At 35.3% G+C, this 27,494-nt stretch overlaps 1 protein-coding gene across 1 annotated transcript in view; it reads right to left on the bottom strand.

Annotated features, from left to right (window-relative positions):
• Positions 1-27,494, bottom strand: part of SLF1 (SMC5-SMC6 complex localization factor 1) — a 69,348-nt gene that overhangs the window by 30,659 nt on the left and 11,195 nt on the right. Inside the window, exons 4-12 of the mRNA XM_061152016.1 lie at positions 26,149-26,389; positions 19,759-19,921; positions 14,086-14,229; positions 11,313-11,459; positions 10,345-10,485; positions 8,618-8,740; positions 4,643-4,696; positions 2,924-3,082; positions 1,941-2,104 (exon numbers count right to left, since the gene is read on the bottom strand). Of these exons, the coding sequence (XP_061007999.1) occupies positions 1,941-2,104; positions 2,924-3,082; positions 4,643-4,696; positions 8,618-8,740; positions 10,345-10,485; positions 11,313-11,459; positions 14,086-14,229; positions 19,759-19,921; positions 26,149-26,389 (1,336 nt within the window). The remainder of the gene's footprint in view (positions 1-1,940; positions 2,105-2,923; positions 3,083-4,642; positions 4,697-8,617; positions 8,741-10,344; positions 10,486-11,312; positions 11,460-14,085; positions 14,230-19,758; positions 19,922-26,148; positions 26,390-27,494) is intronic.

Here is a 27,494-nt window from a genome sequence, read left to right as displayed (position 1 = left end):
GCAGGTACACAAAAGTAGAAATACAATGTTCATATGCAACTTATATAATGTTACAAACTAACATTACTAAAATAAAGCATTAAAAAAAAAAAAAGCAAGAGGTTGATTTAAATAAGAAACTTAACTCAAGGCAAAGGGCGAGAGAGAGGAAGTGGCATTTGACTTGCACTCTAAAGGATAATTAGGAGTGGCCAGGTATTTACACGGTGGCAGGAATGGCGGTTTAGAGAAGGCAGAGAAAATCTAAGAGCAAAGCGTTAAGAAAAGAAAAAGAGGAGCTTCCCTGGAGGTGTGGTGGCAAAGAACTGCATGCCAATGAAGGAGACATGGGTTCAATCCCCTATTTGGGGAAGATTCCACATGTCATGGAACAACTAAGCATGTGAGCCACAACCAGAGAACCTGTGCTCTAGAAGAGTCCAGGAGCCACAACTACCGAAGCCTGCCTGCCCCAAAGTCCATGCATTGCAAGAGAAGCCACTGCAAGGTGAAGCCCTGGCACCACAATATAGAGTAGCCCCTGCCTGCTGCAACTCGAGAAAGCCCACACAGCAACAAAGACCCAGCATGGTCAAAAATACATACATAAATAAAATTTTTTAAAAAGAAATAAAAAGGAGTTCAGTCAACGGGTACACTTGGCGGAAAGATGAAGATAAGAATGAGACACATATAGGGCTAAATTATGGAGGGTCTTACATGTTTTGCGAAGGAATTTTAAACGTTTTCTATAGGTGATGTTATGTCTTAATGAAGGACTTTTTATCTGGGAAATGATAAGACCACTTTGGAAAGACCATACTGGAATACTTTAGAAGACAAAAGGAAAAAAGTAGAATCAAGGTCAACAAGATGAGTAGTGCAACAGTCTACATAAGAAGCAATGAAGGCTTTTAAAAGAAGGTGATGACAATGAAGGAAGAAACAGATTTGAAAATTAGGAACAATGGCAAATAAGTAAACCATATATCCTCACTTCCTACACCTGTGCTGAGACAGTACTGTGTTAGAATTATGCTCATATCTTCAAAAGTGCAGAAGCTAAGAAAAAGGGTGCAGAAATTACGATTTTATCTTTTCACCCCTTGAAACATAGCACAGTGCCTGGCTACCAATAACTACTCAATAACTTTTTTTTTTTAAGAATAAATAATGCATGCTAGCTAGTCAATTAGCTTGTGTTAAATATAATATAATCAAGATGGTAGGTAAATCCTTATGACCTCAAAGAAGTAACCAACGATCTAGCCTTTGCCTGGCTAGTCAAGTAACCCTTCTCTTACTACTATGGACTCCTGCTAAAATCAAACATTTGGATAAAAACAAAGTACTTTCCAGACAAAGGAGAGCTATCAGATACAGAGAGCTATCAGAAAAAAATGAAAAAATCGATTAGTCCTGTCTGAGAGAAAGCAGCAGAAATACGAGGGATTTCTGAAAAGATTAACATGTGTAAGACAAAGGAAGGATTTAGGCAGATGACAGCATGTGCAGAGGCATGAAAAAGATGACATATTTAGGAAACATTAAGTTCAGTTTCAAAATTCAAATTTCTAGCTGAAAAAAATAGAAACACTAAAGCAGACTGTACATAGTTACAAATGTTTATACTGATAATGACCAAAATTTGATAATGTTCATATCCAGTAAATTTATTTTCTTACTTTTTACAACAAAGTTCAAATTTATTTTGTTAAAAAGAAAACAAAGAATGATTTAGCATTCCTGTAAGTCCATTTCATATACTTATCAAACATTTTTTAAAAATAAATTGACAAACATGACCAATTTAGCCCTTATGTTAAACACAACATGCAAACATTACACACACAAAAATAACTTCTTCTAAAAAGAAACATTTATTTTATCAGTATCTAAAAAATACATAGGAGAACACTGACTATATGAAATTGAGCATCCTTACATGTGAAATTCCTTACCTGATAAGCACTTCTATTAGAGACCATGTACCTTTCATACAAGTTGGACACTGAAACAACTCTAAGTAATATGTTGACATGGCTGGGGACTTCCAAGGAGGGTGAAGGTGAAGGAGAGCGGACAATATATGAAAGTATCGACCAGAAAACGTATCTATGTTATCCTATTATTTAAAAACAAAGACAGAAAACAAGATGGCTAAAAGCACAGTTTACCAGCTAATTTAGTTTAAAACTCTAATAACCCAGATCTAACCTTCTTGGCAAAAATATGTTTGGACAAAGGAGAACAGATGGGAGCAGGATATTTAGCTAATTGAATACTGCAACCGAGAGAGAGAGACATACTCTAAACATGTATCTATATATTAGATAATCTCAGCTACTGGGACTAATTTATATGAAATGTCCATTTTACTTCTCATGATTATACTGAGATTGAGTCCCAAAATGTGACTTGAAATAAACTAAAGAAACTTTACACGCAACATTCTGACTTATTACCAACATTAGTCTGACACAGCTTAAACCTGTTTTTTCTTCAAATTGGTACCTTGATAAAGAATATGACGAGAAATATACCTTTGAAAAGCTATTTTCATTGGTTTTCACAGTTTAAAGAGTAAATTCAGTATCTACATACACTATGAATAAAAATGATTACCAATGTACTGAGTAATTTACTAAACGACCTAGATCTCTGCAGTTTGATTTTTACGTTACTTTACTGCCACAGAAAAAAAATTCTGAGAAAAATATTAAAACTCTCAGAAGTACTTACTTTAAAAACAGAAAAGAAATAGTAATAAATAGGTGTCTCTTTTCTTATTAAAATGAGGGGAACAAACAAGGAAGAGAGAAAATAATAAATATATACATAATAATATAAACATACGAAAATAACAATATAAACGTGCAAAAAAAGAGAGAATGTGCATTTTAAAATTCTTTGAAAGACTGTAAACACATAAGACTGCTCTTACCTGTAGAATGTTTTCTAGAAGAGCATGGAGAAGGCAAACAGGAGGGATATAATGTGCTTGCAAAGAGGAAAGTTCCTCAATTGCTTCTTTAAAAAACTGTCCTTCTATGAGGCTTTCAAGTAAGTTTAATATTCCTCGTGGAAATTCAGCATTTTTAACCTATGAAAGGAAAGATTCTATGACTCACAAAAAAGAAGAGGAATATTCTGAGATGAAATTTTCAATTAGTAAGGAGCCAGAATTTCCTCATCTGTAAAATGAACAATCTCTGGTCTCACTAGTTCACTAGGTTGTTACGTGGTTCAGAAAGAATGATTTATATGAAGGTGTTTTTTACAACAATAAAATTGTACTGCAAAACATATACATTGTTAACTGCTCTATTTATTAGTCTTTGTCACCTTGAATCATATAGGGAAATATTACCCCTAAGGAAAACTTCAAAAGGCATTTGCACAGTCTGGCTAATAATGAGACTTCAGTTAAAAGTACAACCACACATAGTTTTTTTTAATTTTTAAAAAATACTTATTTTTAATTGATTGACGATTGCTTTACAATAGTGGTCTGATTTCTGTCACACATCAACGTGAATTAACCATGCGTATGCACATGCCCCTTCTCTCCCGAATCCCTTCCCGCCTCCCGCCCATTCCTGCCCTCCAGGTTGTTACAGAGCTCAGTCTGAGTTCCCCGAGTCAAACAGCAAATTCCCACTGGTGATCTATTCACACACGCCAGTGCATATACATACAGTTCTACTTTAGACGCAGAATTACTTTTTGCTGTTCTTTTAAACTTAAAAGCAAACTGTGTCTATTAACACATACTGCATATATTAAGATGTCATCAAGCACAATCAATATCTGCAAAAAGTAACGATTGCTGTAGCATAAAATTAGTCTGAAGATGCACATTAACATAACTCTTAAGAGTTCCACAAAACACATCCTCCTTGTTCAAAATATTTTTAACAATAAAAGTGACTACTTTGAACTAGTTGAGAATCAAGAATACTGTGAAAGACTAAATAGAATAAAGAAATCAATTTTGAAGGAATGAATGATACAAAAAAATATATACTCATAAATATTATACTGAAAATTTAATCTAAGTAGTAATTATGAAAGCTACAAAATGTACGAATACAGATGCACAACTCACCTGTGATGCACACAAGTTTTAAATTCTTATCAATTTTTATCATTGCATAAAATTTTTTTTGAGCTTTGAGAAAATACTATTTTTTTTTCATATCTGATGAGAGAAACTACATTTCAAATCTGATAGGAATCTGTCTTGCTGACAGCACATTTCTTTATATCAAAAAAAACCCTAAAACAAGGGATTTCCTGATGGCTCAGAGGTAAAGAATCCGCCTGCCAATACAGGAGACACATTAAGGATCTTCCTTTCCCGGGACGATCCCGCATGCTGAGGGCACATGTGGCCCATGTGCCACCAACCATCAAGCCCGTGCCTGGGAGCCACCACCACTGAGCCCACATGCCCTAGAGCCTGGGCTGTGTAATAAGAGAAGCCACGGCAAGGAGCAAGCCATGCACTGTAGCGAGAGGAGCCCTGGCTCACCAACACTGGAGAAAAGCCTGTGCAGCGATGAAGACTCAGCACAGACAAAACAAAAAAAAAAAAACCGAGGAATAACAAAACGGAAAGCTTCTTTTTGCCCCGATTACCATCTTACTCCAAATCTCTTACCTCAACATTGTATGCTGGTTGTTTATCTATTCTAATGCAGTGGTATTTTACAGCCTACAAAACAGAAATCGTTAATTAAACACTTTTAGGTCGAAAAACACACTTCAGCTTACAAAGTTTAAAACCTTGGTCAAACGTACAAAACAGATTGGGAAGACATTAACAGATGTAACTGATCTGTTCTCATGTTTACTAGTGACCTCTACCATTTTAGGGACATGGCACTCTCTTGAGTATGAACAGTTTCTTTTTTCCCCCCTTTCTAAGTTAAAATAGCTTAAAAGGTAAAGTCATAAATCCATAGCAAACATTTTCCTCAATGGTGAAAAATTGAAAGCATTTCCCCTAAAGTCAGGAATAAGACAAGGGTGCCCACTCTCACCACTACTATTCAACAGAGTTTTGGAAGTTTTGGCCACAGCAATCAGAGCAGAAAAAGAAATAAAAGGAATCCAGATAGGAAAAGAAGAAGTAAAACTCTCACTGTTTGCAGATGACATGATCCTATACATAAAAAACCCTAAAGACTCCACCAGAAAATTACTAGAGCTAGTCAATGAATATAGTAAAGTTGCAGGATATAAAATCAACACACAGAAATCCCTTGTATTCCTATACACTAACAATAAGAAAACCGAAAGAGAAATTAAGGAAACAATACCATTCACCATTGCAACGAAAAGAATAAAATACTTAGGAATGTATCTACCTAAAGAAACAAAAGACCTATATATAGAAAACTAAAACACTGGTGAAAGAAATCAAAGAGGATACAAATAGATGGAGAAATATACCATGTTCATCTATCGGAAGAATCAATATAGTGAAAATGACTATACTATCCAAAGCAATCTATAGATTCCATGCAATCCCTATCAAGCTACCAAAGGTATTTTTCACAGAACTAGAACAAATAATTTCACAATCTGTATGGAAACACAAAAAACCTCGAATAGCCAAAGCAATATCGAGAAAGAAGAATGGAACTGGAGGAATCAATCTGCGTGACTTCAGGCTCTACTACAAAGCCACAGTCATCAAGATAGTATGGTACTGGCACAAAGACTATTATAGATCAATGGAACAGAATAGAAAGCCCAGAGATAAATCCACACACCTATGGACCTTAACTTCAACAAAGGAGGCAAGAATATACAATGGAGAAAAGATAATCTCTTTAACAAGTGGTGCTGGAAAAACTGGTCAACCACTTGTAAAAGAATGAAACTAGAACACTTTCTTACACCATACACAAAAATAAACTCAAAATGGATTAAAGATCTAAACGTAAGACCAGAAACTATAGAACTCCTAGAGGAAAACATAGGCAAAACACTCTCTGACATAAATCACAGCAGTTGACCCACCTCAGAACCTCTATGATCTCTATGACCACCTCTATGACCCACCTCCCAGAACATTGGAAATAAAAGCAAAAATAAACAAATGGGACCTAATTAAAAGCTTTTGCACAACAAAGGAAACTATAAGCAAGGTGAAAAGACAGCCTTCAGAATGGGAGAAAATAATAGCAAATGAAGTAACTGACAAAGAATTAATCTAAAAAATACACAAGCAACTCCTGCAGCTCAATTCCAGAAAAATAAATGACCCAATCAAAAAATGGGCCAAAGAACTAAACAGACATTTCTCCAAAGAAGACATACAGATGGCTAACAAACACATGAAAAGATGCTCAACATCACTCATTATTAGAGAAATACAAATTGAAACCACAATGAGGTACCATTTCACACCAGTCAGAATGGCTGCTATCCAAACATCTATAAGCAATAAATGCTGGAGAGGGTGTGGAGAAAAGGGAACCCTCTTACACTGTTGGTGGGAATGCAGACTAGTGCAGCCACTATAGAGAACAGTGTGGAGATTCTTTAAAAAAAAACTGGAAATAGAACTGCCATATGACCCAGCAATCCCACTCCTGGGCATACACACTGAGGAAACCAGATCTGAAAGAGACACATGCACCCCAATGTTCATCGCAGCACTGTTTATAATAGCCAGGACATGGAAGCAACCTAGATGCCCATCAGCAGACGAATGGATAAGGAAGCTGTGGTACATATACACAATGGAATATTACTCAGCCATTAAAAAGAATACATTTGAATCAGTTCTAATGAGGTGAATGAAACTGGAGCCTATTATACAGATTGAAGTAAGCCAGAAAGAAAAACACCAATACAACATACTAACGTATATATATGGAATTTAGAAAGATGGTAACGATAACCCTGTATGCGAGACAGCTAAAGAGACACAGATGTATAGAACAGTCTTTTGGACTCTGTGGGAGAGGGCGAGGGTGGGATGATTTGGGAGAATGGCATTGAAACATGTAAATTATCATATGTGAAATGAATCGCCAGTCCAGGTTCGATGCATGATACAGGGTGCTTGGGGCTGGTGCACTGGGATGACCCTGAGGGATGGGTTGGGGAGGGGGGTTCAGGATGGGGAACACATGTACACCCGTGGTGGATTCATGTCAACATATGGCAAAACCAATACAATATTGCACAGTAATTAGCCTCCAATTAAAATAAATAAATTTGTATTTTAAAAAAGGTAAAGTCATATTCACTTTCAAGACCTGAAGAGGTCCACTGTGCTTCGTATTTGAATTATTAGAAATATAAATGGAGAGCATATTTGTACAAAAAATCCACAGGAAAAAAATGTAATCATGTTTTATACATAATCACAGGTAAAATCTTCCTCTACTGTTGTCAAATACCTCCTAGTTTGTATTTGTTTAAAAAATTATACTGGAAAAATATTTGCAACAAACATGAGATAACACCCTGATTACATCAAGAGTTCCAGAAGCAATGGTACAAAACCACCTACAGGAAAAATACAGGAAAGAATACCAACAAGCAACTGGCAGGGGAAAAAATACACACGTGGCAAGTGAAGGCATAAAATATGCTCCATCTTGCTACTATAACACAAGGAATACAAATGAAAACAATGATAGATATCTGGCTTCCACTTAGGATATTGAAAGCTGGAAGGAGAGGTGTTCCCACATTACAAACAATAAAAAGCTGGAAAATCTATGAAATCCTAACTTTACCTGAACCCTTCTGACAGCAGAGGTCTTAGGGCAACCAACTAAACAGAAATATGAAGAAAGACAGGAGCCTCCAAGGACATGAGCACTGATTTATCTGAGACAGTGGAGTAGGAAGAGGAGGACTCCATTACAGTAGGTAGGAAAATTTCAATTTAAATTTGTTGCCACTTGCTAATGGCCAAGTGTGGGACAGAGTGAGAGAACAAAACTCCTGGGAATCAATAAAATGAGGGGCATTTGCACTCAATGGCATGATCTCCTCCATGGACGTCACTGTGTACTCAGGGAAAGGAAAAGGGACAGGATGGGAGACTGAAGTCAGTCTCCCAAGTGGTGAAGGCTGAAACGTGAAAGAAAAGTGGCTGCTGTGGTCAAGGCAGCAAATGTGGTTATTTACCCTCAGGACACAGATAAAAACCAATAACCTGCTGAATAAAGGCAGGGGGAAAAAAGTCCTTTACTCTGAAGGCAGGGAGAAGAGATGGTGATCCCACATCATTAGGGATACCCTATTACTTGGGGCAGGGCAAGAACCCTGAAAAAGCCCTTCCCCTAAACCCAGGGCGCCTTAAAGCTTTCCTCAAACTGAGGCTAAACCAAGGAACACCAACAACTTAGAGATTTGTAAAACTCATAATTTATCCATGACGTCACTGAGTTACAAACAACAGAGAATTCATCAATTTACATTTTCTTACTCACTGTCCAAATACAATAATTACTATTTACAAAAATTAATAAACCAAGAAAATTATGTTAAGACATATTAAATATAATAAAATGACCCATCATTGTTATTACTATTGTTATATACTGGTAACACTGCAGAATGATAAGAAAACTACACAAAGTTTTTTTTGTATGTCAAATTCTACCTGAGCTCTATATATGCGTTTCCTTAAGGCATTCTTTAGGTCAGCAATATCCACATCTGTCCTGATATCCTTGGTTTTTGATTCTTTGGCATGACCAGCAAAAACAGAATTCTTCATTTCTTTCTGTATACATATAAGAAGTGCTTTAGACAATGTTAACACAAATGCTAAGTATCACAACGGACAACATAAAACACATTCATGCAGTGTTAATCACAGCAAAGACCTTACAATCATATTAGAAAAAGAGTACTCAATTAAATTTAAAAAATAAAAATCATATGTTTTAATTGGAAAGTTTTACCTGATATTTACATGTTCCCTTCCTTAAGCATTTTCCTTTTAACCTATTCCAAATCTTTTCTGAAACCTCTCTTATTTTTGTTGTCATGTTCCCACAAAAATGGGGCTTCCCAGGTGGTGCAGTGGTGAAGAATCCGCCTGCCAATGCAGGAGATGTGGGTTTGATCCCTGGAGTAGGAAATGGCAACCCACTCCAGTATCCTTGCCTGGAGAATACCATGGACAGAGGAGCCTGGCAGGCTACACTTCACAGGGTCGCAAAGAATCAGACATGACCAAGCACTCACAACCACAAAACATGATTGTTTATTTACCTTTATCACTTTTCTGAAGATCCTTCTGAATACATGCAAACATGCTATGGTTTATATGGTAAAACAAAGTTATACTCTAGAAAAATTAGCTCAAGAAGGATCTTCGTTTAAAAGAAAAGATATTGGTTAGTATGCTGTAATACGGCCTGGTGCACTGGGAAGACCCAGAGGAATCGGGTGGAGAGGGAGGTGGGAGTGGGGATCGGGATGGGGAATACGTGTAAATCCATGGCTGATTCAAAGCAATGTATGACAAAACCCACTGAAATGTTGTGAAGTAATTAGCCTCCAACTAATAAAAAAAAAGAAAAAGAAAAAAAAGAAAAGATATTGGGGCTTCCCTGGCAGCTCAGTGGTAAAGAATCCACCTGCAGGAGACAATGATTCTATCTCTGATCTGGGAAGATTCCACATGTCACAGAGCAAGTAAGCCCGTGCACCACAAATATTGAGCTTGTCTACAGCCCGGGAGCCACAACTACTGAGTCCATGAGCCACAACTAACTGACGCCTGCACACCCAAGGGCCAGTGTTCTGCAACAAGAGAAGCCACTGTAATGAGACACCCGCACATTTCAACTAGAGAACAGCCCTTGCTTGCTGCAACTAGAGAAGAGCCCACACAGTAACAAGGAGCCAGCACAGCCAAAAATAAATGAATGAATAAAATACAAATTTTTTAAAAGACAATCTATCTTATTAATAATGGTCTATACTATACCAGGGATGAACAAGATAAACTAAAATTTAGATTAGAATGTATTACTCAAATTACATACCATGTATTTTCCATTTTAAAAATTTTACCCTCTTTTCCCAGAACCTTTCTTTTCCTTTTTGTCAGGCAAAATAAAACATATTTGAACATCTTGATTCTTATTTCAAATTTTTTCTGTACACATGTAAAAAGACTTTCATTGTGAACCAAAGCTAATTATAAAATTGTGACTATTATACCAGAAGAAAATGAGAAAATTCTTTTCATAAGATGTACAGGTTACATTTGACATAGCAAGCAATCACAAAAATCAGATTATATGTAAAGGTGATATTAAGGAAGAACCAGAGAAAATTAAAACTTCTCTTTTAGCTTAGCTTACAAAACTTTACCTGATCTCTATAAATGTGCTTTCTTAAGGTACTCCTGTCACGTTCAATGTCCTTCCTGGAATCTCTTTCTTTCTCTTTTTTGCGTTTTTTCCTCAAAGTATAAATCCTTTGAATATCTTCATCTTTTTTCTTAATTTCCTTCTACATATATTTAGACCAAAATTAAACAAATCTTAACATCAATGATGTACGTTACTAAATCCAAATAAATTCAAGAAGAGTCTGACTTAAAAACACATTAAAAAATAGTTATATATAATAGGAAACCTCACCTACTGTTGGAGTGGGTATACATTAGTATTTTGGAAAGCTCAGCAGATCGTTACTTAGTTGGTCATTACTTAGTAGAGTTCAACACGTACAGTTCTTATGACCTAGAATTCTCTCAGGCACATATCCTAGGCTAGAGGAACTCTTGGAACATGTGCACCAAGAATCAATAAGAAAATATTCACAGTGCTCATAACATAAATGCTCATAATTAAAAAAACCAAACAATCCATCAAAAACAAAAAGAAGCCCAAATACTTATCAATAGTCAAATGGATAAAAAGTATAATTGTGAAACAATGAAATATATGTATCAACAAAAAAGCAAGTTACAGAAGATTACAAATACCATGAACTACACAAGTTCATTAACAGGCAAACTTATTGGGAGGGACAATACATATTAGTAGGTAGTAAAACTATAATGAAAACCAAGAAAATAAAACAAATTCCAACACAGAGATTACCTATCATGGGTAAGAGGAAGAAAAAGGGACACGGTTTAGAAATGACACACAGCGAGATGTTCAAAAGTTGGGAATGCTCCATTTCTTATATTCACTTTTTTACTCTTTCAAAAACTGTACACAAATGCTTTATCAACACATAAACACACAGTTCAGAAGAAACAACTTCACAAATGACAAAATTAGAAAAGACTATAAAATATAGATAACTTTTACTTGGGAAGGTCTTACCTGATTTCCATAAGTATGCCTTCCTAAGGCATTTCTCATTTTAACAAATTTCAAATCTTTCCTAGAATCTCTGAATTTTTCTTTGCTCTGATGTTCAGTCAAAATAGAACTAATATTAACATCTTCATCATGATTTTTCATTTCTTTCTGCATGTTTATAAAAATACTTTAGTTAGAGCATAGATTAAGCAAAGCCTCAACACAACCAATGCAAGTCAAAACAAAAATCTCACTCAGAAAAATAGGTTTCATAAAACATACACCTAAGATTAAACAGAGTATTATGAATTATATTACATTTTAGCTATACTACGATGAAGCAGAAAAATACAGATATTTAGTTCTCGAAGTGTTTGCACATGTATTTAATTCAGGTATTTTGTTAACTTGATCTTTCTTGGAATCTCTGCTTTTTAAAAAAGTTGCCATATGCTTAATCAAACAGATTTGGTTATCTTCACTATTTTCCAAGTATTTGTTAAAATAATGCTGGATATCAAATAGAGTTTTGCCATTATTTAGGCATATCAAAGTAAACATTTCAGAAAATCTCTGTATAAGAAATAGATATAATAACATTGTGATATAATAATAAAGTCGTGTCTGACTCTTTGCGACCCTATGGACTGTAGCCCATAGGATCCTTTGTCCACGGAGGTTCTCCAGGCAAAAATACTGGGTTGGGTTGCCATGCCCTCCTTCAGAGGATCTTCTCTCAGGGACTGAACCCACAAATTTATGTCTCCTGCACTGGCAGGCAGGTTCTTTACCACTAGTGCCACCTGGGAAGCCCTATAATAATATTGTGTGTGTGTGTCAGTTGCTCAGTAGTGTTCGACTCTGCGATCCCATGGACTGTAGCCCACCAGACTCTTATCTATGTCCATGGAAGCCTCCAGGCAAGAAGACTGAAGTGGGTAGCCATTCCATTCTGTAGGGGATCTTCTCGACCATTAAACAAGATAAAAAGTATTGCAAACTATATTATTTATTCTTTATACAAAGAAACTTATTTAAAAAAATAGCAATTGCTACCTGAATTTGATAATACATTCTTCTGAGTTCTAAAAAGAACAAGATATTTACAGATGTATTCTTTTTACTTTTTAAAATTGAGATATAGCTGATGTACAATATTATATGTTATAGGTGTACAACGTCGTGATTCACAATTTTTAAAGGTTATACTCAACTTACAGTTATTATAAAATACTGGCTATATTCCCTGTGTTGGACAATATATCCTCGCAGCTTACTTCACACGTAATGGTTTGTGCCTCTTACTCCCCCCACCCCTACACTGCACTTCCTGCCATCACCATTCCCTCTCCGCACTGGTAACCACTAGTTTGTTCTCCGTATCTGTGAGTCCATTTCATTTTTGGATTATTCTCTAGTTTGCTTTATCTTTTAGATTCCAAATATAAATTATACTGCATTTGTCTTTCTCTGACTTACTTTACTAGTGTAACACTCTCTAAGTCCATCTGTGTGTGCTAAGTCACTTCAGTTGAGTCTGACTCTTTGCCACCTTATGGACCGTAGCCTGCTGGGCTCTTCTGTCCTTGGGATTCTCCAGGCAAGAACACTGGAGTGGATTTGCCATGCCTTCCTCCAAGGGATCTTCTCAACCCAGGGATCAAACCCACATCTCTTATATCTCCCGCTTTGGCAGGTGGGTTCTTTACCACTAGCACCACCTGGGAATCCAACTCCATCAATGTTGTTGCAAATAGCAAACTTTCATTTTTTTAAAATAAGCAGTATTTCACTATATGTGTATAAATACACACACACACATATATATAGTAATATATATATATATATCCCATCTTCTTTATCCATTCATTTGTTGATGCACACTTAGGTTGCTTTCATATCATAGCAGTTTCTTTTTTTCCCCAATATGTACCCAGGAATGAAACTGCTTAATCAAATGGTAGTTCCAGTTTTAGTTTTTCTGAGAAATTGCCATACAGTGGGTGTACTAATTTATATTCCCACCAACAACTGTATTTTCAACAAGCTAGAAAAAAATGCAAAAAATATTTTAAGCTCTTGGAACGTTTTATTTACTCTCTCCATATATGATTTTGTAAGGTACTATTTAGTTGCATTAGTTCCAAATTGTTTCTCTAATTCTCGAGGAAAAAATCTGACAGATGCAGTAAAAACAAATTTTAATTTGTTTCTAATCACATTAAAAAATATTTTAGTTTAGACTGTTTTAGTTGCTCCTGCTATCTGAAAAGTTTTAGTTGAGAGCCACATATATACTTTCTGAAGGTACTTTTCATTGATTCAAATTCAGAGTCCTTCATGTTTTTTTGTTTTCCATATTTAATCAAAGTAAATTCCCTTATGCCTCTGAAGAAAACCTGATCTATATGTAGTAAAATGCCTGAATTTAGACCATGAATATCAATACATATATTGCTGACTCCTTTGTAAGACACACATTACATTCAACATACAGAGTTGTTTTAAGTAATTATCATGTGTTGAGAATACACTATGTATTAGAAACTGAATTTCTATATGTACATATGCATCACTTCAATAAGAGCTTCAAAACAGAGACATAGGACAGTATCTATGTTCAAATTATAGACCTACTATGTTCAAATTATAGACTGTAAATCAGATTTGGGTTCCAATACCAACTCTGTGATTCCAAAATCAGTGTTTTTCCATCAAATAATACCTCTCCTACAATTTTGAAAGAAAAATCAGAAACAGAAAATTTTTGTTCTTTTAGATGATAAAATGTTACCTGTGTTCTGCACATGGTCTCTTTTAAGGTACCTTTCATTTCAAAAAATCCCATATTTTTCCTGAAATCATTGTTTTTCTCTTGACTACTATGGTTCTTCCAAGCAGAATTGGTTTGGCAATCTTCATCATTATGAATTTCTTTCTGTAGGTATGTAAAAATGGTTTAGGCAACCAATTAAGTATAATTTCAATATTATATACTCTATGTGATATCCAATTTTATAATTGCAAAATATTTTAGTAGTCAAACAAGCAGAAAAATTGCACCTAAATCAAAGTTTATTAAACACTAGTAAATTCCTTGAAGGGAAAAAAAAAATCATTACAACAAAGGTCCTGAATAAAGCAGCAGTAATAATGTATCTCAAGAAAAGCTAATATTTTGTTAGTCTAGTAACAAACAACTCTTTTTATAAATAATCACAAACAAAATATTTTATTTAATCCCTTACCAAGTTATAATCTATCTTAAAATTTTCTGATTATAGATTATTTCTCAGATTATTTTTCGGCTTTTTACTAATAAGACTTATTTGCATGTCCATCACACAGAGAAGAAAACAGACTAACAGTTGAACTCACAAATCTTATTTACTTGAATATTAATAAGCAATCATCTTCACCAAACTATCTCAAACACATTTCTCTTGCTAAGAAATCTAAACTGATTTCATAACTACCTACCAATAATAATCTTTTAAAAAGTTGCATGTGTACTTATACATATAATTCTACAAGTTTAGTAACAAAGAATTGAATAAAGATGAATTCAAGTACTTATGCAAGGACATTCAGAGACTAACTATCTTTACACAGAGACTGGAGAATCACTGTCCTCCTAGGGAGCAATTATGAAATAGCCAAAATGTGCTAAGGCCTGTGGTGTGATCTCTGGTTCCCTTTCACTTATTCTGGGCTTCCTAGATGGATGTGAGGGTGCTTTGGCAGCCTGCAATCCTGCCACCGGAGAACAATCTCTAAGAGTAGCTGATTACATTTCTTCAGTTACTCAGACAAGTGAAATGGAAAACTAAGAAAAATGAAGACTTTCCTTCTTTTCTGTTCCTAGAATCAAGGTAAGTATTACTCTGAATGTATAATTTCCATTAAGGACAACTGTAATGGGGATAAACTGAGTTTCTGGCTTCAAATTTCACACGGTTGATAAAGAGGATAGATCCTTAGGCTTAGACCATCAAAGAATGTCTAAAATATAGGATGCATTAATCACAATTAGATTCCAGTTACCTAGAATATATATGCAAAAGAACATACCATTATTTTAGCAACTAGGGAAGAACATACTGTTTTCAAAGTATACTTAAACATCCATTTCAGATGCTATATACTGATCTGTATTAAAATGTATAATTATAAGTACCTTATTTCAGTTAAATAGTTAAAAATCAGAACCTGATAAACTATGACATTTTAAATGACACCAAATGTGAAACTAGAAAATAACTTATTTTCTATAGTGCTAAAACATATAATTATCTCCAAGCCACTAATATGGTCTCCAAAGGGCTACCCCTGTGAAAAATATGGGCATTATTTATCTGTAAATATTAATTTCTTATTCTTTATTTTACGCATATTTTAACGCCAACTATACATTAGGCACTGTGTTAGGTATCTGTTTCCTATATGATTTGGGAAAAGAGGGCCATGCCTAATTTTCTTCATATAGTATAATGTATTTCCCAAACAGATGAGTGAAAGCTTACTAATTGAGTACATCATTTTACTATCTAAGGGCAAAACAGTGTGGCAATGACAGCTGCCTTGGCTTCTGATTCGCATACTTAACTTTGTGTTTTCTATTTTAAAACAGGTATGGCTATGATTTGATCTCCAATAGATAAGGCTTTTCTTTGATTAAGCCATACAAGTTGTCATACAACTTCAATGAATTCACAAGACTGCATGGAGAGCCAGTGAGGTCAAGTAATCAAAGCAAAGCATCTTTTAAGTGCCCTGTACTCTACATGTTTTTTTTTTTTTTTTGACACATCCTATGGCTTGTGGGATCTTAGTTCCCTGGCCAGGGATTGAACCCAGGCCCCCTGAAGTACTGAGTCCTAACCACTAGACCACCAGCAAATTCCCAGTGTTCTACATGGTTCCTAACTAGTACGCATCCTGATTCTTAAGCTCAATCTCATAACCCAAGAATGACTACTAGTGTATGGTAATCATTACAGCATTAAGTATTTTTTAACTACCCAGAAAGAGACCAGGTAAGTATCAAGGAAAGCTATTAAAACTTAAAATAAGAAAAGGGAGACTCAAGGAGAGCAGTCTTACAATTTTTTAAGTGCTTGCTCTTATAGTTTTGGTCTGATATGACAGTTGTAAGATCATGGGTAAATTATTAAACTCAATTATACTTTACTAACCATAAAATATAGGAACATATGGTTTAAAATAAGACTAAGTGTAAAAAGTGCTTAGCATAGTGCCTGGCACATAGTAATCAATAAATAATGGCCTAGAATAACAGAATAATTTTCCTAACAACCAAAGTAAGTTAGGTATTGGTTTTTACATATAAAGGAAGAAATTCCATCACAGAATAAATGACTTTCCTATGTTTAATGAAGTAATAAGTTACAAATCTAGGCCAACAATTAGTTGATCTGGAACAAAAAGTGTATATTTCTTTCAACTATTACTACTGTATTTCCATAAGAGCTTTCTGTAGTTCATTTTATTTCTTAGGCCGAAAACCAAAAGAAATTTTGAATATTCTTAAGGATCTCCTCCTTTTTGTGAATCTTCCTTGGGCCAAACAACTGAGATTCATTAGTCACTGACTCTTCTGTATCTCTACACCTTGCACATGCTTTTACCAATACACAATACACACTAAACTGTAATTAACAGTTTCCACATTCTGTTTTTGCCATGTTCTGTTTTCTCAGTCTGGCAGGTGGTTTTTTTCATTTCCTACAGTGCATAGAATAGAGCCTGGTACAGCAAGTCTTCAACAGATATCTATAAACTTGAACTAAATAATTCCTGATTCTGTTACTAATTGACTTTCCAGAAAGTTAAGTAGATTAAACAAAACTATTTCTTTTAAATAACTGCTTAGTTGTTACTTTTAGCGCAGTCCTTTTATATGGCAACCCTTCTTAGAGGACACTTCAGAAACCATCTAATGAGGACTGTATCACCTTCTGTGACAAAGAGGTACAAGAAAAGCAAGACATCAAAATGAAGCTAACTGCTTATCTTCTCCTCAGAAGGGATCACAAAATGCCTCCCTTATTTGGAATGAATGGTTATGAACTAACTCTTGGCTGTCTACTCCAGAGTTTATGCTAAAACAAATATAAGTTAGAGACTGTCTTTAAGTTTGCTTGATATACTATTGCTGCCCTCCAGTACTTCAGCAGCTAAATGTGACTGTAGTCAGACTACTGCAAAATAAGATGATGGAGAAAGCACATATTACATTTAATTCATCTCTTTCCATAGAAAAAGGGAAATTTAGACACTTTTTCTAATTTAGTTAGGAATGGTTCTCATTCTGTTGACAGTTAATACTACCTTTAAATTTGTTTAGTTATGTATAGCAGATAGGATGCTTTTGGCTACCATTAACAGAAAACCAATTCAAAGTAACGTAAACAGCATGGAAATTCCTACCCCACAGAATGGCAACATGGTCCAGTACTAAGTCAGGCTTCAGGGCTGACTAATCCAGTACCTCAAGTATCTTCTATGAGAGTCTACATTCTGTCTCTAAACTCTGCTGTCTACAGGACTGGTTTCATCCTAGGGTACTTCTCGTGGTCAAAGAATGGCATTTTTCCACTTCTTATCTAGCAGAGACGAGGCTGCCAGAGGCTTTTTTTCAGAATGAAAAAGAAACTTCCCAGAAGCTCTTACATACCTCTCTTTATGTCCCATGAATTAGAACTGGTTGACATGCCCATTTCTAGACCAATCACTGTCAAGGACAATGAGATTATCATCCACAGTCCAAGCAGATCCATCCTCTGAACTAAGGTCAAATTTCCAATCCACACTGCTGCTACTCAGTAGGGAAAGGTAATTATAGAATGATATATTACATCTACTCTTGGAATACTCAAGGGTCGTTCATAATTTCTCTATTAATCTAACAAATATAGATATAAAATGAGAATTCATGTGCCAGGCTTATGCAAAATGATTCAGATATAACTATGGAAAAGACAGACATCATCCTTGAAGACACAGTGCTTTTGGCTTATTAACAGATGGGGGAAAGGACATTAACCAGGTAACCAGTCAATTAATTAATTACAACTGTGATGAGTACCATAAAGCAAAACAATGATATCAGAACACATTATAGGTGGACCTAACTATCTTATTAAGGAGGCCAGGGAGGCTTCCTTGAAGAGGCAACATTATAACTGCAAACTCAATGATAAGCAGAAAGCAGGCAAGCACAGGGACCAAGAGAGTAGTGGAAAGGAGCTTTTTAGGAAGAGAAAATAGCTTTTCAGAAGATACTGAGATAGGAAGTAGCTTAACCCGTTTAAGAAATTGGGAGAAGGCAGCTACAGTATAGCAAGCATAGGGAAAAGGAGAGCAGGTTATAGCTGTAAAGGTAGGGGTGACAGGAACCCTGTGGGAACTTAAAGCCATGTTAGAGGTTTACAACTTTATCCTATGGCAATGGGAAGCCAGCGGAGAATTTTAAGTGGGAAAGTGACAGCATCAGAATTATTTTAGAAAAAGCATTTTAGCTGTTCCCTCTGAATGAAGCTGAATGGATTAGAGAAAGAAAAAGTAAGAGTTATTACAAAATTAAATTTGCAAGAGTAGTGGCAAAGAAGTAGAACAACAGGGAGAGTAACAAGGAGTTGATTCCAGGAGCACAGGGACAAGAGTATGAACTGAATATGATGTTAGTACTGCAGAGAAGTAGTTTATTCAAGACGCATTCAGAATAAAATCAATAGGGTTTTGTAGCTGACAAGACATGGGGAATAAAGGAAGGTTTCAAGAGTGATTCCTAAGATTCTAAAATAAATCATTAGATAAAAGGTTGTATAGTATGTATTGAAATAGGCAACACTGAAGGAGCCAATTTTTCCTAGAAGACCAAGATTTAATTTTTAGACATACTGCAGGTTCTCTTCTACCTTAAGTGTACCTTCTAAAAATGTTTTCTTTGCTTACTTTCAAAGCAATTCTTCTAGGGTTATTTCCACTCAGACAACTTAAGGAGTGGCATGTATACCAAGTGGAGAGATGCTGGTGGAAGAAGAGGACAGGAAAATATTTCTGAATTCTTAGATTAGACACAGCTTCCTCTTTTCCAGTAGGAAAATACGTGAAGAATTCTCACATGATACTATAGCCCACTGATGTTTTATTTATACTGATTCAAAATGTTTAATATTATTCTATAATAAACATCACCAAAACACTGAAACCAAAAGTAGAGGCGCTAAATAAGACAAATTTTAAATGTAATAAGCAAGCTCCCTTCAGCTTTATCACAAGTATTTTCAAATATTTAAATAATTCAGAGTAATTGCCTTAAAAATATCATTTTAATTCTACTCATATTTTCAAAACTCAGAATATAATTTGATTTTACATATTCACAATATCAATTTTATAAAATAAACATTTTAAAATGTTTAAAAAAAAAAAAACAACTTACCTCTAAAAGAAAATCTCCCAGATACTGAATTGGATAGAACGGAGCCTTAAAGTCATCTTTTTCTTGTTCAGCCTTGATTCTTGCATTACTGGCAATCACATGAGTTATTCCTGTTGGTGAATTTTTTGGTAAAATAACATTTGCTTTTCCAGCCTCCAAAACTCTAAAATATAAACAGTATAGAAAAGTGTATTAAAAAGAAAGTATTCAGCCAAATTATCTAAATCAATTACTTCCCAGGAGTAGGTGCAGATCTTTCTGAAGGGAATTAACTTCTTTGGTCTATTTGAGTGCCATGAAGAATAATTATTGCAATGACTACCTAAACTATTAAGTTTTCAAAACAGATGCTTAAGAAATCATGCTATTTTCTCTATTTATCCATTTCTTGATATGGGGGAAGTTTTTAAGAATCAAGAATACTAAGTTTATTTCCTAAGTAAAAGTCACCTTTATAAGCCAAAAAGGAAGTCTAAGAGAGTATTCACCTCAAAAGGCAACACACCTCCAAAAAAACTCATTCTGAACCATAGGAAATGGAAGTAAAATTGCCAACGTTCTTCTAAAAATTTACCTTTTAAAAAAGTTGAACTTTGATCGACATTAAGAAACACATTTTACATTTAGGCTCAAAAGACACAGACACACACCCAAAAGTTTCATGAAAATTCGTTACTGCTGAGGATTTAGAAAGCTACAAGAGAACACTGCTACGACCTTACAATAACAAAAAGTCAAATAATCCACAAAAGTGTAACTTTTCACAAACTCGGAGAACTGAGATAATAAGCCAATTAAGAAACTGAATCTCCAAAGGAGCAAATTTCCGAGTTACTACCTTTGGGAAGAGACTGGATGCCCAAACTATTTCGCTTTTGCCAGAGCACAGGACAGAGGGGAGGGAGGGAAGTCACTCAGTCGTGTCTGACTCTCAGTGATCCCATGGACTGCAGCCCACCAGGCTCCTCCATGGATTTTCCAGGCAAGAGTACTGGAGTGGGGTGCCATTGCCTTCTCCACAGGACAGAAGTAGCCACCATAAATGCAAGTAAGAGTCTGGTAATAATTAAATAAATTTAAAGGCCAAGTGTAGGTAGTACAACAGTTTAGAATAACTGAGAGTCCCTGACACATGAAAGGATGACCCCTCAGTTGCAAGCTCTTTGCCACCAGCCTCTATTAAGGATTCCTGAAAAAGATTAGGGGCAAGTAACAGCGGGAATGCCCGATGGGTAGTGAAGACTACCAGTGGGGACTGCCTGACAACAAGAAATAGACATAAAATCAGAACCACATCCCTGGCTCCATCTCTCTTATGAAGCAGAAGCCTGAAGCCATCTGGTTAAGAAAAGGAAGTTTTTTGACTTCAGAACCCAGGAAAAGATGCACTGCTTTTCAGAAGAGTGGAAGTTAAAACTCACCTGCCTTTGGGAAAGGGGTATGAAAGCCTCCTGCTGTGCAGCCCAGAAGAGACTGGATATAGGACAGAAGCAAAAGCCACCTGTCCCTGGAGAAGGGGCAGGAATGCCACTTGGGCCTAGGTCCCTGCACTAATACAAAGCAGACACCTAAAGCTGTGGGAGATGTGTAATTTTTCTTTTATTGCCTACAATACAAGGGAGAATTTGGCTGTCATGGGACATTGAGACAGAAATAATAGGTATATCTCAACCCCAGAGACCAAGAACATGAGGAATGCTTAAGACTAAAGCTTATCCGATGGACAAAAACACACCAACCCCATCTTCCAGCCGAGAAATGAGTAAGAAGCAACAGGGGAAAGGTACGAAGAGCCCTTCTGTGACCGTAGTACAGGGATTACTGAAAGCGCCGAGTGAAGGAAGAACAGGGATTAAAAACGCTACAGCATCACAGGCCCCATGCTAAGCACAAGGAAACCGTGGACCACTGCTGGAGTAAAATAAAATGATGTGCTGCTGATGAAAACAGCACACACAAAACCTAAAGCCAGCTCAACAACTGACAAGATTAACTCAACCACTCCATACTATCTGCCTTACAGGTGGGTCCATTTCTATTCACCTCAGTCTTTACTGTTCTTCTAAAGGGATACCCATGTATTAAACAAAACAAAACCCACACAACATATAGACAAAAAGCACGGGAAAAAAACAAACTGTCAAAAGGTAAAGGAATAAACAGCCCAAGAGATAATCCACATGTTGAAAAATTTAAAAAGTGACTTTAAAATAATTGAGTGACATGTTAGAGGATGTAATAAATGGGAAATTTTCAGGAGCATAGGGGGAATTCAGCAGAGTACAACGGAAAAGGTAGAATTAAGATAGTATATAAAAGAATTTGACAGGCTAATCAACAAACTGCAGAGAATTGAGGAAGAAACCACTGAACTTGGTAAGTCAATAAAACGGAAAAGAGCAAGCAAAAACTGTGGAGCAGAATCAAATGGTCTAAAATACAGGTAGTGGATCTTTAGAACACAGTAGAAGAAATATTTAAAAGATAATCACCAAGAATTTTCCATAATTAAGACAAAAAACTCATACCTCTAAAAAGAAAACTCCAAGCAAATAACATAAATATAAATAACAAATAGAAAATACACAAAATGCACATACACATATTTGGACACATAATCAAATGACCAAAAACCAAATCATGTTGCTTTTTAAATTTTAATTTTCAATTGTTCATCATGAGCATACAAAAACCAATTTTTATAGAATCATTTATTTTCCTATGATCTTGTTCAGGTTATTAATTAATTCTAATAGCTTTTTTCCAGTAAATTATTTGGTGTATGAACATGTCTTCTGGAAACAAAATCAAGTATTTTTATTTATTTCTAACTCCATGTCTCTTATTTATTCTTTGCCTTATTGCAATGGCTAGTACCTCTAGTAAAATGTTGAATATTAATGGTCAGAGTAAGCATTCTTGTCTCATTCCCAATTATGGAGGGATAAAAATTCACGACATTGTTTAGATTTTTTCATAGGTGTTATCAGGTTGAGGAAACAAAAATTCTTAAGAAAATATTTGCAAACAGAATCAGCAATTACTAAAAATGCGTAATACACTACAATGAAGTGTGATGTCTCTCAGGAACACAAATTTGGTTTAACATTTAAGGATTATCAAAATAATTTACCATATTAACAGAAATAAAGGAGAAACGCCAACTACCTCAATAGATGAAGATAAAAACTTTCTGAGCAACTGATTTATAACAGCATCCCAAAATATAAAGCACACAGAATTAAATTTAACAAAGTAAGTGCAAGATTTATACAACAAAAACTATAATACATTAATGACAAAAATGAATGTTTTATAGATTAATGGATTAACCTGTTTCTCTCCAGAGAAATAGTCTATGGATAGGATGACTCAATATTAAGATCCCAATTCTTCTGAAATTGATCTATGGATTCAATACAATTTCAATCAAAACCTCAGCTTGTTTTTTTAGAGAAACTGATTATAAAATGCATACAAAAAATAAAAAGGCTCTAGCATCACCAAAACAATTTTGAAAAAGACAAAATTGGAAGACTGGCATGACCTGATTTCTAGACTCACTACAACACTATGGTAACCAAAACAGTGTGTTTTGGTGTAAGGTAGATGTAGGTATCAATGAAACAGAAGCAGTTTAGAAATAGACAACACAAATATGGTAAACTGATTTCTGGTCAACAGTGCCGAAGTGATTACAGAACAAGTGGAACTCTCATACATTAAATGTACAGCTGCCATCCCAGCAAGCAATTTCATTCCTGGACATTTATCCAAGAAAAATGAAAACATGTCTCCATGAAGACTTGTATTTAAATGTTCATGGCCACTTTATTCATCTTAGCCAAAACAAAACCAAAAAATCCCATATGTCCATCCATGGGTGAATAGATACACTGAGATGTATACATAGAGTGGAATACTACTCAATAACAAAAAGAACAGAAATGCTGATACATATAACATGAATGAATGTCAAAAATAATGAGGCAGGCAAATGAAGTTATATCAAAAGAAAATATACAACGTGGTCCCATTTATATGAACCTCTAAAAATGACAAATCTAATGTACAGCAACAAAAAAGAAATTGGTGGTTCTTTGGTTGGGTGATGCAGAATTAAATGTATAAAAGCACAAGCGAATATTTTTGGACGATGTAAAATTTAGAGATCTTGATTGTAATATGGTAACATAGGAACATAAATTTATCCAAACTCATCAAAACATACACTAGAAAATTTTGCATTTTACAGTCTATACGTTACACTTCAGTAAAAATAACAAAAAGCCCTCAGACTACCCCCTCCCTGCAAAAGTCACAGCAGTCTTGAAACACACTTTACTAAATAAGAAGTCTTAAAATATGATGCAAAATATAAAAAGAAATGAAATGATGAGGGAAACAGTATGAACCATGAAGACTACAGTACATAAACTTAGAAAAAACCCTTTGTATAATGTAATACTTCACGTACAAAAATCTGTTAAGTGCTTCACAACTGAAAACAAATATCTTCTAATTTAAAAAGAATGTTTTTACTTGAGTTGGCCTAGAAATAACACACAAAATAAAACAGAGACCCTGAGAATAATGCAATGCTATAAAGTAGGTTGTTCCATTCAACACATAATACTTAAATTCGAGCAGAATGGCTTAACCAGGCAATCAATGAGTAAATCACCATGATTCATTTTGGAATTAATGAGTAACTGCAAAGAACTACAAAAAAATAACTATAAAGAAATGCAAAAGGTATACAGACCTAACAGAAGTAGAAGATATTAAGAAGAGCTGGCAGGAATACACAGAAACTATACACAAATGGCCCTCATGACCCAGATAATCACAATGCTGTAATTACTCACCTAGAGCCAAACATCCTAGAGTATAAAGTCAAGTGGGCCTTAGGAAACATCACTACGAACAAAGCTAGTGGAGGTGATTGAATCCGAGCTAAGCTATTTCAAATCCTAAAAGATGCTGCTGTGAAATTGCTGCACTCAATATGACAGCAAATTTGGAAAAAAATCAGCAGTGGCCACAGGACCAGAAAAGGTTTTCATTCCAACGCCAAAGAATGTTCAAACTGCCACATCACTGTACTCATTTCACATGCTAGCAAAGTTATGCTCAAAATTCTTCAAGCTAGGCTTTAGTAGTACTTGAACCGAGTACTTGAACTTCCAGATGTACAAGCTGAATTCAGAAAAGACAGAAGCAGAGATCAAACTACCAACATCAGTTGAATCATGGAAAAAGAGAATTCCAGAAAAACATCTACCTCTGATTCACTGACTATGCTAAAGCCTTTTGACTGTGTAGATCACAACAAACTGTGGAAAATTCTTAAAGAGATGGGAATACCAGGCCACCTTACCTGCCTCCCGAGAAACCTGTATGCAGGTCAAGAAGGAACAGTTAGAATCAGACATGGAACAGACTGGTTCAAAATTGGGAAGAGAGTACGTCAAGGCTGTATATTGTCACCCTGCTTATTTAACTTATATGCAGAGTACATCATGAGTAATGCTGGGCTGGATGAAGCTCAAGCTGGAATCAAGATTGCTGGGAGAAGTATCTATAACCTCAGACATGCACATGGGTAGAAAGTAAAGAGGAACTAAAGAGTCTCCTGATGAAGGTGAAAAAGGAGAGTGAAAAAGCTGGCTTAAAACTCAACATTCAAAAAATGAAGATCATGGCATGTGGTCCCATCCCTTCACGGCATATAAATGGTGAGAATGGAAACAATGACAGACTATACTTGGGCTCCAAAACCACTGCAGACAGTGACTACAGCCATGAAATTATAAAACGCTCACTCCTTGGAAGAAAAGCTATGACAAACCTAGACAGCATATTAAAAAGCAGAGACATCACTTTGCTGACAAAGGTCCATCTTGTCAAAGATATGCTTTTTTCAGTAGCCATGTATGGATTTGAGAGTTGAATCAGAAAGAAGGCTGAGCGTCAAAGAAATGATGCTTTTGAACTGTGGTGCTGGAGAAGGCTCTTGAGAGACCCTTGGACTGCAAGGAAATCAAACCAGTCAATCCCATAGGAAATCAATGCTGAATATTCATTGAAGGACTGATGCTGAAGCTCCAATACTTTGGCCACCTGATGTGAAGAGCCAATTCACTGGAAAAGACTCTGATGCTGGAAAAGACTGAGGGCAGGAGAAGGGGATGACAGAGGCTGAGATGGTTGGATGGCATCACCAACTCAATGCACATGAGTTTGAAGAGCAAACTTCAGGACAAAGAAGCCTGGCCTGTTGTAGTCCATGGGGTCGCAGTCAGACACAACTGAGCAACTGAACAGCAATAATTTAAGAAAACCAAAATTGTTTTCACATTCACTGCTTTAGCTTTTATGAGATCTCACCTTACAAGAGAGTCACTTCGCTTATCAGCTCTAACAAGGAGGACAACTTTCCATCTATGGAAGGCTCCAGGAGCGCCAGTGCGTTTCAGTTCTTCTCGCCATCTTTTGGGTGCAGATTGCATTTGAGGTGAATAATGGGAGTCTTTTTCAATTTTATATCCCCACTCATAAGTTGTTTCATCAAGCCATCTGCCACTTTTGGCACTATGAATTATGTAGTCTTTAGTTAGTACCCACTTTCCTAAAAAGTAAATGAACTGTTAGTCACAAAAGAATGTTGGTTCTGATAAATGAGAAACAATGAAGACCAAATAACAAAAAAAATTTGCCCTGTTTCAACATGACTTTTTCTACACTGCCAATGTTATCTTTGAACTATGTTCTCCTACATTTTCTGATAATGAAAGACCTACAACATCACTGAACATTGTATGTAATCTTTCCTATGATAAATAATTATAATTCTGTTACTGTGTAAAATATAAAGTGATGGATTAATAAAATATATTAAATTATGACTATTATTGCTTACCAATTTGAATGAGGTTTATATTCTTTCTCCCATGCTAAAAACTTTTACAATAATGTTTACAGCATTATTATACTTTATAAAACAATGAATTTTCAAGGATATTTAATAACATTCTGTAGTTTCTTTATCTAGGCATCAATGATCTTTTTAAACAGCAGATAAAATACACGTTTTCATCTGTGGAGATAATAATGAATCCAAATGTTTTTCTGGTAAATTACTAAAAAAAAAACAGTAAATTCACCTGAGTCAAATACTGAAGGGAGAAGAAAAAAAGCAAGTGGACTAATGATACACCAAATCAATCACAGTAGAGCAAACTATAAAAGGAACATCAACGGTGACAAGCAGAGAGGAGATTAAGCCCTAATACAGGTTCAGAAAACTTAAAATGTTCGTAAAATAGAATGATCGATGCTTCATAGGATGGATGGGAGGGGAAGCAGGAGCAAGAGAACAAAAACAGCAACTCTTCCATGAGAGATCAAAGGAAAGAAACTTGACTGAGAATAGCTGAGGCTTCAACAAAAGCTTTTTTTAAAAGGCATTTTGTACCAAACCTTTCTGTTAAAATATTTTTTTCTTATATAAAGCACTTACACTAGGTGAAGTAAATATTTTTGTCTCTTCAATACGTTTTTCAAGTGCCATTCAGAAAATCAAAGCAAAAATAATACATCAAATATTTTCAGAAAAATATCAGAAAGAACCACATTTATATTTGATACAGTAAACCTACTATCTTTCTAGAGATTAAAGTATTTTTTCTTCACCATGAAGTTGTTTTATCTCAAAAGTGAGGGGAAGGTAGTTA

Source organism: Dama dama, chromosome 9 (genome assembly GCF_033118175.1).
Source record: "Dama dama isolate Ldn47 chromosome 9, ASM3311817v1, whole genome shotgun sequence".
Lineage (NCBI taxonomy): Eukaryota > Metazoa > Chordata > Mammalia > Artiodactyla > Cervidae > Dama > Dama dama.
This window is presented reverse-complemented; position numbering and strand designations above follow the sequence as displayed.